At 42.7% G+C, this 17,438-nt stretch overlaps 1 protein-coding gene, 1 long non-coding RNA gene, 1 other non-coding gene and 1 pseudogene across 3 annotated transcripts in view; 1 reads left to right on the top strand and 3 right to left on the bottom strand.

Moving 5' to 3' along the window:
- Positions 1-556: 556 nt before the first annotated feature.
- TRNAK-CUU lies at positions 557-629 on the bottom strand. Its single transcript has one exon. It is a non-coding gene; the product is annotated as a tRNA-Lys (tRNA).
- Positions 630-6,264: 5,635 nt separating this feature from the next.
- Positions 6,265-6,882, bottom strand: LOC115295279 (annotated as a pseudogene).
- Positions 6,883-9,646: 2,764 nt separating this feature from the next.
- Positions 9,647-17,438, bottom strand: part of LOC115297056 — an 11,087-nt gene continuing 3,295 nt past the window's right edge. Inside the window, exon 3 of the long non-coding RNA XR_003911237.1 lies at positions 9,647-9,813. This is a non-coding gene — a long non-coding RNA (uncharacterized LOC115297056). The remainder of the gene's footprint in view (positions 9,814-17,438) is intronic.
- GABRR1 (gamma-aminobutyric acid type A receptor rho1 subunit) overlaps positions 11,919-17,438 on the top strand; it is a 27,908-nt gene continuing 22,388 nt past the window's right edge. The window contains exon 1 of the mRNA XM_029945530.1: positions 11,919-12,064. Coding sequence (XP_029801390.1) covers positions 11,943-12,064 — 122 coding nt within the window. The 5' untranslated portion in view covers positions 11,919-11,942. The remainder of the gene's footprint in view (positions 12,065-17,438) is intronic.

Below are 17,438 nucleotides of genomic sequence, written 5' to 3'. Positions count from 1 at the left end.
CCTGAACGCACCTGATCTTTATTCTCCTGCTGATAGACATTTAGGTCATTTTCAGTTTGGAGAAGTAAAGCCTTTTATAATAATTATAATAAATAACAAATAAATCTATAAGTAACATACTTATAGCTTATACATAAAGAAACTGACAGGTGTGTGAGTATATGCTTGACTTATCACAAAAACATGCTCATCAAAGACACTGACTAAAGCTCTGAGGCGCAAGCATGCATCTGGAACCATGCTTTGCGTGAGTGAGGAGCTTGTGGAGGATGGGAGGAGGAAGTGAACAATTACCAATTCGTGCACTTTAAAAAAAGCTTATTTATTTTTGAGAGGGGGGAGAGGGAGTTGGAGAATTCATTAACATTTAAAAAATGTTTATTTTGGCGGGGTAGGGAGCAGGGGAGGTGCAGAGGGAGAGGGATACAGAGGATGCTGAAAGCAGAGAGCCCAATGCAGGGCTTGAATTCTTGAACCATGAGATCATGACCTGAGCCAGATCAAGAGTCAGATGCTGAACTGAGCCACCAGGTGCCCCAGAGGAAGGAAAAGTAACCACCCAACATGAGGCTCGAACCCATGACCCTGAGATTAAGAGTCTCATGCTCTACCTACTGAGCTAGCTGGGCAGTTCACATACTTTTGAAAAGTTGTTATCTTCCAATTGCAGCCAAATGAAGGAAGTAGGCTTGGATTGAAAATGATTTACAATTTAGAAATGAGTCACTCCTGATTAATTGCCCCATTTTACAGTGGAAAAATTCTTGGACTTTTAGTTTTCTTATGGGTAAAATGGAGGCACTAGTTTCTACCTAGTGTACCTCACAGGGTTTTTTTTTTTCTTTATTTTTTTGAGAAGCAAATGAGAGAAAGCACACAAAGTGCCTGTCAGCTTAAAGCTTTGTGTAAGTGCAAGGTGGCAGTGTTGTCCCTGACAAATTCACACAGTTTTCCCTTGAAAGCTTAGAGTGGAATCTTTTACATGTATCGTGCATGTTTTGTTTGTTAGCTCATTTACCTTCCTAAAAGGTAAACACTATTGCTATCATTCCCATTTTACAGATGAAGAACTCGACGCCCGGACAGGTGTAGCTCCCAGAGGCCATACAGGTATAAAGGGCATAAATGGGATTTGAATCCATAGAACTGGCTCACATCGGAGCTGTTACTATTGTGCCGTCCGCCTTTCTAAAAAGATGTCATTATACCTCCTCCTAGCAGCTCACTTTACAGTAATTGTCTTCATCCACCGCCGTTATTTCCTTGTGGGAGGGTTGCTAAATTCAGATTTGTTGGTATGCTGTCTCCAAGATATAACAGAAGGAAACTGCAAGTTTGCCTCAAATCTTACTGATTTCCCATTTTGGTCTTCCTGGAGGTTCGTGGTGAGACTGCTGCGTCAGCCATATTCATAGAAAAAACTCTGTATTTATGAGATAATCTGAACCACCCACAGGATGCAACAGACCCTGTGAGCCCCTACTTTCCCAGGACACACAGTTCGGTGCCTCGCTGAGGCGGGACACGTGGGACACAGCCTACAGCACTGAATGCTCAGAAGGAAGCATCCCCATATCCAAGACCATTTGGTCATTTACTGGAATGTCTATAAAATTCCTGGCAGACCACTGCCTGGACATTTGGCCTTGCTTCTTATAGGCCCCTGCCCCTCAGCTGCACCCCCTCTGTTCGAGAGGCTGTGGACCACCGAGTTGGAAGGCACCTTGCATGACTGGGTGGGGATGGGGGAGAGAGGATGGACAGCACAGCATTTCTTTTTCTTCTTTCTTTTATTTATTTATCTTTGAAATGCTTATTTTTGAGAGAGAGAGAGAGAGCGAGAGAGAGAGAGCACAGACAGGGGAGGAGTGAGAGGGAGACAGAGCATCCCAAGTAAGCTCGGCGCTGACAGTGGAAAGCCCCACACAGGGCTCGAACTCATGAACTGTGAGATCACAACCTGAGCTGAAGTGGGACGCTTAACCAACTGAGCCACCCCGATGCCACTTTTTGTTTTCTTTTAAATTACTGGGGCCCACTCCTTTAAAAAAGTGAGGGGGGCACCTGGCTGACTCAGAGGGAAAAGCCTGTGACTCTTGATCTTGGGGTCATGAGTTCGAGCCACACGTTGGGTATAAAGATTACTTAAATGAATAAATAAATTAAAACTTAAAATAAAATTCCTGGGGACCACTAATTAACACCTCCAAATTGATCTGAAAATAAAGTTCAGTTTTTAAGCAAAATAACCATGGTTGTCTAAAATATTACATGTCCCTAACATTGAGGTTTTAAAATGTGAGCTGTGGAAATTCTAAAGTTAGGTGAAACTTAGCAACTTCTGAAACTGAATATTCAACTCTAGAAGAACCAGCTGAGAAAACCACCTGTGCTGCTTTCTTTAGCATTTTCTGCAGAAAAATTAGAAGCTGGAGCTATGGTCCCCCAAACCACATCACCAGGGATTGGCTATCTATCTTCAGCATTGACTAAAACAGGAAATTACCAGTGATACCTAAATGGAGCTAATAAGAATGAGAACCTCCTACAACTTTGTAGCACGTGGAAAAAGCAACCCAATGGGCTCCTGGGTGGCTCAGCTGGTTAAGTGTCTGACTTTGGCTCAGGTCATGATCTCACAGTTTGTGAGTTCGAGTCCTGCAATGGGCTCTGTGCTGACAGTCTGGAGCCTGGAGCCTGCTTGGGATGCTGTGTCTCATTCTCTCTCTGCCCCTGCCCTACTTGTGCTCTGTCTCTCAAAAATGAATAAATGTAAGAAAAAAAAAAGAAAAGAAAAGAAAAGAAAAAGCAACCCAAACCAAATAAGCCATCTGGACCTATTTTCTGTTCATAAATGAGGTGGGTGAACTTGAGGAGCACCAATACCTCCCACACTGGAATGGTCATGATTCTATCCATGGATGATCAAGGACATGATTCATCCCTCGATGATCAAGGACTGCAATCCTCCACTAACCTGTGAATTTATGTCACACGAGACATAAATTCTGGGTGTTCTCCTGGTGGGACAGTGGAGTAGGGAGCAAGATTCAGGGCGATTTCAGAAGCCCCTAAGGAAAGCCCAGCACTGGCTCTCAGAGGACAGAAAGTGGACACAAATCTACAAAAAAGCATTCATTTCACTGACTCCTAAGGGTCTCCAGTGTTTTTTCTCCCCTTAAAGCAAAAAACCAAGTCATTTGAAAAACTGGAGACAAATGAATACACTCTGAGGCTAGCCATTTTGTTTTTATTTTTCAACAGATTCAAAGAGAGAGTGGAATTTATGTTAATTTATTTTAAGAAATTGTATGCAATGAAAATCTGGAGTCAAAGCAGTCACATGCTAAAAAAATTTTGTTTTGTTTTTAATTTTTTTAATGTTTATTTTAGAGAGAGAAAGAGAGAGATACAGAATCAAGAGCAGGCTCCAGGCTCACTGCAGAGCCCACACAGGGCTCGAACCCACGAACTATGAGATCATGACCTGAGCCAAAGTCAGACACTTAACCAACTGAGCCATTCAGGCACCCCTAAAAAAAAAAAAGCAAATAGTCAGACATTAAATTGCACAACTGTTAAGTCCTTTTCTGCTGCTGAGTTCAGTTTAAGCCCATTGTTTATTTTATGGTAAAATTAAATGATATTCTTTCTTTTCTTCAAGAATTGAGCAGTTCTAAATGTGCCTTCTTATTCAAAGAATCAATTCTTACCCTGGCCAAATAGCCTTTCATTCAAATGAATCACTTCCCCTAATTTGCAGGGAAAAATCTGGAACTAATTAACTAAAAGATCTGATGTGTCTTCAAAATGCTTTGGGCAACATGTTAAATAAGACAACTGTGTGGCAGGGGCGCCTGGGTGGCTCAGTTGGTTAAGTTCCTGACTGCGGCTCAGGTCATGATCTCCCAGCTCTTGGGTTCGAGCCTCATGTTAGGAGTGTCAGACCCTGTGCTGACAGCTCAGAGCCTGGAGCCTGCCTCTCTCTCTCTGCCTCCCCGCTGCTTGTGCTCTGCCTCTCAAAAACAAACATTAAAAAAAGAAGAAGACTGTGTGACAAGATGATTTTGCAGACCTGCTATTTCAGGAAGGGGGAGGGTTAGAGTCAATGGAAAAGTCCCTGGGATCAAAAGCACAAGTTTTCTTGTTTATTAACCACATGTCCTGGGAGAAATAACTTAATGTCTTGGAGCCTCAGGTTTCTCGTGGATGAAGTAGAAGTAATACTCCTGTGCTTGCTCTCAGGGCTGGTTCTTGGGGCCACATGGAACCCTGGATATAACAGTGTTTCGTAAATGCCATAGGACCGCTCACTTGCAAACTGCAATTATTCAGCATTTGGGTTGCCATGGGGACAACAAAAGAAGTCCTTGTGTTTTGCATTTACCCCTTAGACCACATTAGGTCACAGAGGGAGCTTCCCATGACACCCCTCTTTCATCCCAGCTGCTCCATGAAGGGCTCCAAATGGTCACTGTGGCTTTAGGAATAGACTGATCTCACAGTATTTCTTTTTTTCTCCACAGCAACTCCCCTGGAACTGTGGCAAGCATATGAGATTCCATCGACAAGAAACTAGGGGACTTTTAGTGACGTTATTATGCCTGAACCTAGAAGCCTCTGTGACTTGGAAATGAGAAAAAATTACCTTAACAATTTTATCATGATTCCAGCAGAGGGAGACAGGGCTGTGCTGACTTCCCCACAGGACCAGTGATGTTACTCATAGATTTATGTCACAAACAGCCTTTCTTCCTTCCTTCTTTCCTTTCTAATCAGATGACTGTAGTCTCTTGAGAGAGAGAGTGACAAAGCAGGAGCGGGGGAGGAGCAGAGAGAGAGGGAGACACAGAATCAGAAGCAGGCTCCAGGCTCAGAGCTATCAGCACAGAGCCTGATGCAGGGCTCAAACTCATGAACCGCGAGATCATAATTTAAAATTTTTTAATGTTTATTTATTTTGAGAGAGAGAGAAAGAACAAGCAGGGGAGGGGCACAGAGGGAGAGAGAAAATCCCAAGCAGGGCCCATGCTGTAAGAGCAGAGCCCCACATGAGGCTGGATCTCACAAACAGTGAGATCATGACTTGAGCTCCAGTGCTTAACTGACTGAGCCATCCAGGCGCCCCTGGAGTCATAATTTTAATATCACCAGGTGGAGAAAATCTATGGCTGTAGGCCCTTATGAATTCAGTTGCACTTGTAAAACACTTCTAAAATGGGTTCACATTTTATTGATCACAGGAGCCACTAGGGTGTTTGGAAACAGGGGCAAAGGCAGGTCGTGCATTCAGTCTTCACAGTGCACAGCCTTCACACCTGTGGTGGGTGCCACTCGTGGCTGAGCCAGCTTTCACCCTGTTTTCCTCCTTCCTGAATCACAGTTCGAGTTTTGTTCAAGAACCTGCCCCTTCCCAATCCAGAGGTGGATCCTGATTATTCCAAGTCAATCAGATCACATTTTTCCCCAGTGAAGGTAACTGGTTTAGCAACAGACTTACGACCTTACTTGGCCCAGTCAGACTGAAGGGAAGAGCTTATCTTCCATGCCCTGGCAAAAGGTATTTTCTGTTTCCCACTGAATATGAATAAGGAGACTTGTTGCTGTTGGCAGCCATGTTGCAACCATGAGTAAGGAAACAGAAGACACATGAAAGAATAAGGGAAGGAAAGAACCTGAATTGTTGTTTTTTAAAAACCTGATTTTTTGTGACACTGCTAAATCAAACAAACTTGCAGCCTGAATTTCTTGCTTTGTGAGATAATGTTTCTTTTTAAGCCTGCTTGAGTCAAGTTTCTATTTTTTGCAGATATAGTATCTGTACAGATTGATGGGCTCCCTTGGCCTTTGCCAAAGGCACCCAGTGGTTTTCAGTCCACTGGGTGGGCTGAAATAATGGTTGAGAACCACAACTTTTTGTTTTCATTTAAAAAAAAAATTCCAGTATAGTTAATTAGTTTCAGGTACACAATTTTGTGATTCAACAATTCTATGCATTACTCAGTGCTCATTATGATAAATGCACTCCTAAATTTCCATCACCTAATTCACCCATCCTCCCAATTCCCCTCTGGTAACCATCAGTTTGTCCCCTGTAGTTAAAAGTCTGTTTCTTTCTTTCTTCTTTTTTTTCCAACCAATGTGGCTCGATTTTATTGCAGGGAAGCTAGGGAGGGGCAGCGCAAGTGAGGGTCTCGGTGGGAACTCCCATTGCTGAGTAGGACTGCCAGGCCCCAGGTCTGCCTGGAAGGCTGGAGAGGATCAGAGGCCTGCCCCCTTTGGTCCATCTTGGGCCCAGGGGTCTAGGCCCTTGTTACTTGGAGCCGAGGTAGGAAACAGCTTTTCCTGTTTTTCCCAAGGTCTCCAGCAGAAGGTCCACACTGTGCTCCGAGTTGATGCAAACCTTCTTGTTGGGTAGGTCAATGTCAAACTCAACTCCTTCCAGCTTGTTGAGCACCCGACTGACAGCACTGGAGCAACCTTCACAGGTCATGTTCACAGAGAGCTCGTGTTTCAGCTGGCATGCCCATGGGTGTGGTGGTAGCGCCGCCTCTACTGGCTCTGAGCTCTAGTGTCATGTGCTTCAAGAGTCTGTTTCTTGAGAGCCATTCCTTCTGACTACTTTGTAAGCAATCTATTGGTTTTCCATGGATCATTCGTAAAGGAGGTTGTTGCAAATTATTTCCTTGATATTATTCCTTTCATTGACATCACACTTTATAGATACTTATTATTTATTGCTAGTCCTAGATGGATCTGTGACTTAGAAGGATTATTCTAAATGAGAGATTGTAGTACAGCAAGTCAAAGCATACCCCAGGTCACCCAAGATGTCCATTACTGTGCTGGAAATACTCTGTATGTCGTAAGTGCTCCTCTCATTACTAGTTCTAGCCTGATGGAGGGGAAAACTCAAGTTATCTAAAACGGCAAACCATGATAGTTTAAAAAAAAGTAGGAATCATTAGTGCTGCCTTCCTTCATTCTCTTTTTCAAGGGTGGGTGATTATATATGTGTTTTTCTTCCTGATTCTGTTGCTAGTTGATGTTCATAAACACTAATCAAATTAAACAAAAATTACATTTTGAAAACTCACTCGTGGCTCCTACTGGAAAGAACTTGCCAAAACAAGAAGTAGAGGTTGCCACATAGGAAAGAGACTGAATACCCAACCTCCCAAGGCCAAATGTTTAAAAGATTATTCAGGGAATCACCAGATAAGCACTCATGAAGCATTTATTTGTCTAAGCTTTCATGAAACATTTATTTTTTGACCATAATTATGAGAAATAAAGAATCAAAAAGGAAGGGATTTTTCAACCAACAGTGTACAAAGTCTTGGGCTGGATGCTAGTGTGATAGAAAGATGAAAAAGATTCAATTGATGCATTTTATATTGCCGTTAGAGAAAGAAAGTTAATTAATACAGTGTATGTGAAATAAGTAGCCAACTGTTTTAGGAGTTAGATAATTAAATGCTAAGGTTTAGGGGCACCTAAGTGGCTCAGTCGGTTAAGTGTCAGGCTTCAACTCAGGTCATGATCTCATGTGGGTTCAAGCCCCACGTCAGGCTCTGTGCTGACAGCTAGCTCAGAGCCTGGAGCCTGCTTCAGATTCTGTGTCTCCCTCTCCCTCTGTCCTTCCTCCACTTGTACTTTGTCTCTGTCTCTCTCCCTCTCAAAAATAAACATTTAAAAAAACGCTAAAGTTTGCAGTACAGAATAAGAGATACCAGTACAAAGAGAGAGAACTTAAGGTGAGTTATCAAGCGAGGTTATTTTATAAAAAGGAGGGTTTGATTTCGGATGAACTTTCAAGGTGGGGCAATTATGGTATTGTTTAAAAAATTAAGTCGGGGCACCTGGGTGGCTCAGTCAGTTGAGTGTCTGACTCCAGCTCAGGTCACGATCTCACGGTTCGTGGGTTCGAGCCCCCTGTCAGGCTCTGTGCTGACAAGTTCAGAGCCTGGAGCCTGCTTCACATTCTGTGTCTCCCTCTCTCTCTGCCCCTCTCCCTCTCATGTTCCTGTCTCTGTCTCTCAGAAATAAATAAACACTAAAAAATTTTTAAAAAATTAAATCAATGTTAATAAAAAATAATTTTTGTTTCAAACACTGTTGAACATTTTCCTAAAATGTACCAATACATGAATATCTGAAATTGTTTCCTATACTTTGAAATGCTTTAAAATTAAACTTAGAAAAAATTTAAATGTATTTACGTATTTTTTCCTTAGGAAATAAAAGCATTGGGCATTTAATACGTTCATTATTCATTCACTAAATATTTATTGAGCACCTCCTGTGAGCCAGCTAAGATTCTAAATGATGAGCAAAAGAGATATGCCTCATTGATGATTGAAATCTTGTTTGGGGAGATAACAATAAAGGAGTAATTAGAAAGGGAAAGAACAGATACAAAATCTGTTGATCACAGGAGCCACTAGGGCATTTCTTATCTCTGATTTCCTACCTAGCAAACTTCAGTCCAAAACTGGGAAACCACATTTAGACACTGAGTTCAGAGCCTGTGCAAAATTGGTGTGCATGTACCTAGAGAATGTTCTGGAATGAGTAACTTAGAAATAATTCATGAAGGCCAAGGGCCATTGTCTTGGAGCAACCAAGAGTGTGGTGTCTGAAGTTGACCCTCTTGGTCAGTGAGTGCCTTGGGCATGGAGTGTTGGGCTGGGTCTGAGGGCCAGAGTCAAGGAGACATTTGAAGAGCCTAGAAGCAATGAGAAAGCAAACTAACCTCAACTACTGCCTGTTCCTCTCTCCACTAAACTCCAACTTCTCCTGGAGTTCCTGCATTGGTGTAGAGAAGGCCATGATGATTGAGGAATAAAAAAAGAAATTAGGAAGAGAGGAGATTGGTGTGCTGAATAAAGAAAAAGGAGGATTTTTTAAAATGTTTTTTATTTATTTTTGAGAGACAGGGAGAGACAACATGAGCAGGGGAGGGTCAGAGAGAGAGAGGGAGATACAGAATCTGAACCAGACTCCAGGCTCTGAGCCATCAGCACAGAGCCTGATGTGGGGCTTGAACCCACAACTGAGAGATCATAACCTGAGCCAAAGCCTGACACTTTACCGACTGAGCCACTCAGGTGCCCCAAAAAGGAGGATTTGGTCAAAAACAGTGGTTTTTAAAATTTGTCTAGAAATGCTATACGTGAGTAGGTCAGTGTGGGTCCTCAATAAGCCTGGGGTCATGATTTCTAACCCTTCTGCCTTCCTGAATCTGGATGTTAGCCCCAACTGGTTCTCTTAGGTCATGTGTACTCTATATAAAACCCTCTTATGTCCTTGTTTTGCAAAAATGGCATGGGTATTCTCTGCAATAAAGTCACATGGTGTTGATGGGGGGAAAAGACATTTGTTAAGAACACTAATAAGTAGGGTGGCACCTAGCTGGCTCTGTCAGATAAGCATCCCATTCTTGATCTCAGCTTATGTCTTGATCTCACTTCTTTACTACCTGACAGGGTGGTCCCTGTAAACTGGTCCAGGCCAGTTTTCTCAAGAGGACTTTGCAGGCATTGACTCCATAATTACAGCCAAATTGTGTTCTTTATTTTTTAAATTGATTTATTTTTTAAAGATTTTATTTTAAATTATTTCTACACTCAACATGGGGCTCGAACTCACAACCCCGAGATCAAGAGTCGAACACTACTAACTGAGCCAGCCAGGTGCCCCCAAACTTTGTTCTTTAAAATGGCTTGTCACATCTAGTCAACGGAGCATCATTTTCAACTATAGTATTCCAGGAGAGATCTTGATTGCATAATGGAGTCTTCTAGTTATATCCTGGCCAAAAGAAGAACAGATTTTTAGTGGACATATGTAAATAACTATATTGAAAAGTTTTTACTTTCCAGACTAGGTAAGTTTCTAGATTCCGAGGAGGGTAATTGACTGTGTCAGTGAAAATCATATATCATTTTTAAATGTTTCATTTTAGTTTACAACAGCAGAATTGACAAAATTATTGTGAATTACATATAGCATAAAAAGAAAAATAAAACGCTTCTTTACACATCCAGTAAATAGGGCATTAAAACAAATCAACAATATTCCAGGTAACCTCAATAAACTTTCCTGCACCAATTGGTGCAGTCTTATGTAATTAATTCTCATTCTGATGGATATTGTGTTAGCAGTTTCATGAAACTGTCTGTTTTTGAACTATAGAGTCCTGGAAATCCTGACTAAATTCTGCCAGTATGCTCTGAAAATTATCTAAGCCATGTAAGCCAAGATTTGAAGTCAGTGCTATTTCTTCCACAAGGTCTGAGACTGCCTTTCTATGGTGAAGACATAAACTCCAGCCTATTATCGTGGTCTTTGAACAAACATCAAAGAAAAAGAAAAAAATATAATGTTCAAAAAATTCAACTGAGGAGGCACCTGGGTGGCTTAGTCAGTTAAGTGTCCGACTTGATTTTGGCTCAGGTCATGATTCTCACAGTTCGAGAGTTTGAGCCTAGCATTGGGCTCTGCACTGAAAGTGCAGATTTTCTCTCTCTCTCTCTGTCCCTTCCCTGCTCTCTCTCTCTCTCTCTCTCTCTCTCTCTCTCTGTCCCTTCCCTGCTCTCTCTCTGTCAAATTAAATAAATAAACAATAAAAAAAATTCAACTGAATACATTTTGAAGATCTTATTGCCTTTATTCAGTGAATCAGGCAACATCTAACCTAGTAGCTAGGAAGGAGCTCTGAGGAATTCTATAAAATGAGAGAATTATAGAAGCTCTGCACAGTGTAGGAGGCAACAAGGAAGTTATACCTGACATAAAAGTGGATTGGTTATTGCAAGGTTGCTTTCATTTAGGGGATGACAAGGGTCTGTCAGGTAGATTACCTAACTAGTGCTAATTAGGCGGTTTCTGATTGACTGGTTTATGATTCCATTTCTGGGGTCTCCTGGGTGGCTCAGTCAGTTAGGCATCAGACTCTTGACTTCAGCTCAGGTCATGATCTCATGGTTTGTGAGTTCAAGCCCCACACTGCTTGGGATTCTCTCTCTCCCTCTCTCTGCCCCTCCCTTGTTCATGCTCGCACACACTCTCTCTCTGTCTCTCTCTCTCTCAGAATAAGCAAAACTTTTTAAAAAATCCATTTCTGGGAGAGCTGAAAATAAGTCTCAATTTGGTGACATGAAGCTTAGCACGAGTGACTCCATTTGGGGCCCGTTGTTTTTAACAATAGATAACAGAGACTTAATGACTACTGTTAATTAATTTCTGGTATTTTTTAAATGTGAAAAGTCTGGTCAAGTTCATAATACAAATAATACAGCTGATAAGGATATTTAGTTCTTTTTGTGCAAAATACAGACAACAAAGCTTCTTCCCCACGAGCCCTCCCAACCTCAGCCCCATGGACAACCTGTCCAGGTAGGAAGCCCTGAAGTTCTGTGGATTCAGCAAAGGAAGGGGGGGGGGGTGGGGCGCTGTACAAATCCAGCCCTCAGCTAAAGCAAATAATAATGGCCGGAAGCTTAAAATAGATCCAGGGAGGAGCTCATTAACTTGGCATAGGAAGCGGTTCGGCACCTCTCGCATTTCTCATTTTGGAAATTGCTTTGATCTGTTTTCCTTCTATTCACTGGACCAGAAAATACAGACCTTTACTAACATACTCACTGCATCTGATGATGAACTAATTTAGACCCGCAGAAATAATTGTTCAACAGGAGCACAGGGCTTCAACCTCAGTTCAGAAAATCCCTGACATCTGACGTAGGAGGATTTATAGGTTTAGTGGAAATTGCTTTCTCCTGCTCTCCAGATTACATACTGTGGGTTGATTTTTTTTTTTTTGCATGAGTAAACATCCTTGTAATAATGAACAGACCAATAATGTCTTAAGAGAGAAAAAGAACATCTTTTTCCTTTTTTTGCTGTTTCTTGAGAGAACTGTTTGGATTTGGAAACCCATGTTGGGTGTCCAGAATATGAAAGTTGGCGTCTTCCTGCTGTGGTGGGGATGGGTTTTGGCCACTGAAAGCAGAGCACATTGGCGACGAAGAGAAGTACAGGACATGTCTAAGAAGGGCAGGTGAGTAGACTTTTAGGGACAGAGATAATGGTACTGCTCCAGGATCATTTCCATCATAATGTGCTTTCTGTGGATGTCTTTCCCCACCTTTTCCCTTTGTTCTCCTGCTTCCTTTCTTTCAGGAAGTTAGAATTCTGTTGTTGTTTTTTAATGATGCTAGATCAGTGCTATCTTTATATATTCTTAAATCCCTTATGAACTGTCCTGGGTGAACAGTGGACTCTGGGAAGAAAGAAAATATGCACTTTAAAAAAAAATTAAAGGTAATTCTTTGATGTCTGCATTCTAGGTTGAAACATGTCTGCAAATTCAATGGGATCTCTAAGTAGTGAAAATGATTCTGTTAGATCTAATTATTTCTGTTAGATTTGTGGGTCCCTTTTAACATCTTTTGAAAGAAAACAAGGCAGCTTTCTTCAAGCTGTCTGGCTAGATGGATCATTAGATCATCCCCTACCAGTAAATGGAAAGGGTGCAAGGATGGAATGCCTGCAGATCAGACCCTAGCTCGATGCCAACGGTACGGGCCGCCCTGGCCGAGCCAGCATCCGGGCGGCAGCTTAGGCAGAGACAGACACCTTCGGGCACTCGGCGTCTCAGGCGGCCCCGATGACAGTGCTGGTGATTAAGGGCACACTTGCACACCTGCTTGCCCAACATTCATCGATAAAATAACACATTCGGAGAAAACCCAGTCCAGCTTTCTTTACTGAGGAGGAAAGAGAGCCAGTAAGGACATCTTGACTCTCAGTTTCTGTATCAGTGTCAAGTCCAAATTAAGCTTCGGGTCTCTTTATCTCTGATGTAAATACAAATAGAGGTCAGAAATATCAACGTATGTGAAAGGAAATCCAGCTTTCTAGAGTTCAGGGCTAATGCTGGGTGTCTGGCTCCTCCGTGTCCCCCTCCTGGGTGTTGAGAGCCCTCCACACGCGGGCTCCCGCACACCAGCTACGGCTCAGGGCACTCGTTTCAGAGTGTTCTAGCAACAGCACAGAGCTAAGAGCTGAAATACCCAGGGGTCGTGGTAAGTGCTGGACGCGAGAGGACCGCTGTGTACAAGCCATGTGCCCCGGTTCTGTCAGAGTCAGAAGTTGCTCGGGCAGACAGTGGAGTCCGTGGAGCGGTACAGCCTTAGAGATTATCGGAGCCAAATGTGCTCGTCCTCGTGATGAGCATCCTAATGATCTAGCATCATTAAAAGCAACAAGGGCAACAAGCCCCATGCTTGTCATCGAAAACTTCTCAGCCTCTCTTCTAAACCAGAGTTGGAGCGGCGACCAACTGATAAATACCAATGATGAAGAGAAGTCCCAGAGAGTGAAACAGATTTTCTTTAAAAAAAAATTACTTAAAAGAACTTGCATTTTTTTATTATGAAAGTTATATATGACCGTTATTTAAATTTTTTAATAGGAAAAATGCTTTAGAAACACAAAAATCTCCCATAATCCCCAAGCTCAGAAGTTTATGGGTGTTAACATTGTTAACATTTTTGTGCATTTTTTTCAGTCTTTTTTTTTTTTTTTTTTTTCCTAAGCATGTCCTGAGTTTTAACTAGTTTGGGATTATTCTGTACATCCAGTTTTGAAAACTTATTTTATTTAATATAGTTTTGTGTGCATGCTTTCTTAAAGTCTGTATAATTATCATTTGAGTGGCTGCATTATAACACACAATAATGCACAATGTACCACTACATGAATATCTTTGTACATAAGAATAGTTGTTTACATACATGTTTATTTTTAAGTGAGCTCTACGCCCAACATGGGGCTTGAACTCCAGGCCCTGAGATGGAGAGTCACATGCTCTACCTACTGGGCCAGCCAGGTGTCCCTACATATGTGATTTTTTTAATTAGAATAGACTCCTGGAAGTGTGCTGGGTCAAATGGCACAAGAATGTTAAAGCTCCAAATACATTTGGTCGAACTACTTTCCAGACCAACCAGATTGTTTTATTTTTATGTAGCCTAAATTTTTCTACTTTTTATATTTATTTATTTTTGAGAGATAGAGAGAGATAGAATGTGAGCAGGGAAGAGGCAGAGAGAGGGAGACATAGAATCCAAAACAGTTTCCAGGCTCTGAGCTGTCAGCACAGAGCCCAACGTGGGAATCAAACTCGCAAACTGTGAGATCATGACCTGAGCTGAAGCCAGACACTTAACTCACTGAGCCACCCAGGCGCCCACATATAGCCTAGATTTTTAAAGGCCTCACATAATTTCATCCAGATTCTAAACATGTAAGTTGCTGGTAATTTGTATCTGGGCTTCTTTTCATAATTTATCCTAATGAAATGAGAAGCAAGGTGAACATACTCACACAACAGGGTGAAGCAAGAGAAGTGTCCATGGTGCAAAATTTAAGGAGGCACTTGCACGATCCTGAGAGTGCCTCCTTAGGTTTTTCCTCACTTGCCTCACTGTAGCCTCCACCCTGGCAAATTATTTAAGTGCTTTTCCTCAGGATCTCCAAGGGAGACACATCCAGGTGGAATTCTCTTCACAAATCATGTTTGGTAAATATCAGAATGCCAGGGCATTGAACAATGTTTCTAGGATGAATCAATAGTTAATGTCTCTCCCTCTTCCCTGGAGGAATGGAGGCATAACCTGTGTACCCCACAGGCCCTGGGGCAAATGCCAGCTCTTGCTCTGGGAGGGCAAACTGATCTACCAGAAGCCAGAAGTACTACTATTATACTTGCTTTGCTATGCTAAAGAATTCAAATTTGTTCTGAAGGTAAAGAGTCTGAATAGCTTCAGCAGACTTCCATTTTTGGAGAGATCCCACTGGTAGCAGTATGGTGGGAGGCTGGGAAGGGTGCGAGAGGGGAGACAGAAAGTAATCCAGAGTCTGTGCCCTAGCCCGGGTGAGAGATGCTGAAAGCCTAAAGTAGGATATTCATGGAAAGAACAGGACTGGGGGAGATGGACCTGAGAGCTTTAAGGGGATAGGATCATTAGATTAGCTCAGGTGGAAGACTAGTAGGTATTTGGATTGTGTGATTGAGGAAGGGTGGGGCCAGGGAAAGGAGAGCAGGAGAAGGAGCAGATTTCGGGCGGGGGGTGGGGGGGAAAGGCATTCCATACGAGCCTGTGGATGTGGATGTGCTGTCACAAGATGCTAAGAGATAGCTGTCCAGTCAGAGGCCTATAGTTTCGCAACTCAGAAGGGAGATCAGACTTGGAGATGTAGATGTAATGGGAGTCCTCACAGGAGGTGGTAGATGAGGTGACCCAAAGGCTATGTTGCATGAAATAAGAATAGGATCAGGGACAGAACCTTAGAGAAAAGCAACATTTAAGGAGAGGACAGAGGAAGGAGCCTTGGTGAAGGACACTGGAAATGAGAGACCAGAGAAATGGGTGCACGATTGGAATAGAAGTGTGTCAAAGAGACCAAGAGGGCCATTTATTCAAGAGTTGTCAGATGCTTGTTAAAGGGCTGGCACCACTCTGAGCCATGAGTGCTTCATGGATGACTAAATAGGTTACAGGTTTTGCCCTCAAGAGGCTTACACACCAGAGAGGCATTTCAGCAAAGTGTTAAGCGTTTCCAGAAAGAGGGAGAGAATAATAGGATCAGATCACACAAAGATACAGAGGCCAAGAGCCACTGAAGATCTCAGAGAACAGTGGTGGGTTGAAGATCAGGGAGAAGGTGGGGCGGACAGAGGTAACTCGTACAAGAAACTCGGCTGTGCCTGGAAAGGCTGTGACTGGAGAGGTTGACAGAGGGAGACAGGCGAGAGTTTTCAGGCCAGAAGAGACCCAGCAGGTTCCCATGATGAAGGGGGAAGGCCAGGGGAAAGGCAGTGATGAGGCAAGTGCTATTTGCTGTCAAATCCCTGTCCTGACAAAGCACAAGCCACTTAATTACGAACTGGGCCTCTGATTGCCCTGAGTTTCTTGTAATTTGATTTTCTCCTAAGTGAGTAAGTAGTGCTCTCTCTCCATCTTGTCCCTTCATTCTCCAGATGGCTTGCTTCAACTTTTGACTCTCCTCTTTGTGCTCCTGGTGTTTGTCCAGTTATTAGGTGCCACTCGGTCTTACCATTTTCTGCGGCCTGTGGAAGCTCCCCATGCTCATGACGCCCTCCTTATCTTTCCTCTTTCTCTTGCTCATTTCTTTTCCTGCTCCCATGCTCACCAGAGATGTCACCTCAGAGGAACTTTCCTTCTCCATCCCTACCTCTCATTCTCAACCGAGTGACTTACTGCTGAGCTTCACAGCCCCAGTCTGTCCCATCTTAGAGGACTAATCTCTCAGCATTAGCAGTTCCTCCTTGTCTGCCTTGGCTTCTAGACTAGGAGCTCCTTGAGGGCTGTATTAGTCTGCTCAGGCTGCCGTAATGAGTTCCCACAGACTGGGCAGCTTAAACAATAGACAGTTATTTTCTCATAGGTCTGGAGGCTAGATGTCCATGATCAAGGTGCCAGCAAACTTGGTTTCTGGTGAAGGCTCTCTTCGTGGCTTGTAGACAGCCACCTTCTTGCTGTGTCCTCACATGGCCTTTCTTCTGTGCTTGCCAGCAGGGGCAGAGGGGGCATCTCTGGTGTGTCTTCCTCTTCTTGTAAGGACATGAGTCCTATTGGATCGCAGCCCCATTCTTATGATCTAATTGAACCGTAATTACCTCCCTATAGGCTCTGTCTCCAAATATAGTCACACTGGGAGTTAGGGCTTTAACATATGGATGGGCAGGGGGAGGGGCGGTCCAGTTGATAACAAGGTCTCAACTAGCACCTTTATTCTTATCTCCCTGAGTTCAAGTACAATATCTGATACATGACAGACCCTCAGGAAGTGTTGGGCATGAATAAATGAGTGAGTTCCGACTCTTGCTATTCCTGTACTTCATTCGCCCAACAAATATGTAGTCGTTACATTATGCTCCAGGTACTCTGTCCAGGGCTTGATGCAGGCAATGATGGCCCCTTGAGATGCTGAGTTTAGTGGGGGTAACAGACATTTAATCAAATAATTTTTACAGAATGTCAGAATTTCAAGGACCTTAGAAATCCCTTCATTATAAGGATGAGAAGAGAAAGGCCCCCAAATGTACAATACTTGTGACAGGGTCATAAAAAATCCCTTCAAAATTCCACACCCCTCTTTTCTCCACGTCTAGTGGCCTCCTCTCACCATCATAAAGTGAGAACAGGACATTATATTGACAGATGTAAGATTCAGGTTGAACCATATGGAAATATTTTTCTAGGTCAAAACCAGTTGAGTGTCAGCCATTTTATGTGGTTTAAACATCTTGCTTAATCCTTATAGTAATCTTATAAAGTTAGGATTATTTCTCCATTTTATAGAAAACTGAGGCACAGAAAGATCAAGTAACCTGTCCAAGGTTT

The sequence above is a fragment of the Suricata suricatta genome, chromosome 7 (genome assembly GCF_006229205.1).
Source record: "Suricata suricatta isolate VVHF042 chromosome 7, meerkat_22Aug2017_6uvM2_HiC, whole genome shotgun sequence".
Taxonomy (NCBI): domain Eukaryota; kingdom Metazoa; phylum Chordata; class Mammalia; order Carnivora; family Herpestidae; genus Suricata; species Suricata suricatta.
The sequence above is the reverse complement of the archived record's forward strand: the minus strand, read 5'-3'. Positions and strand labels throughout refer to the sequence as shown.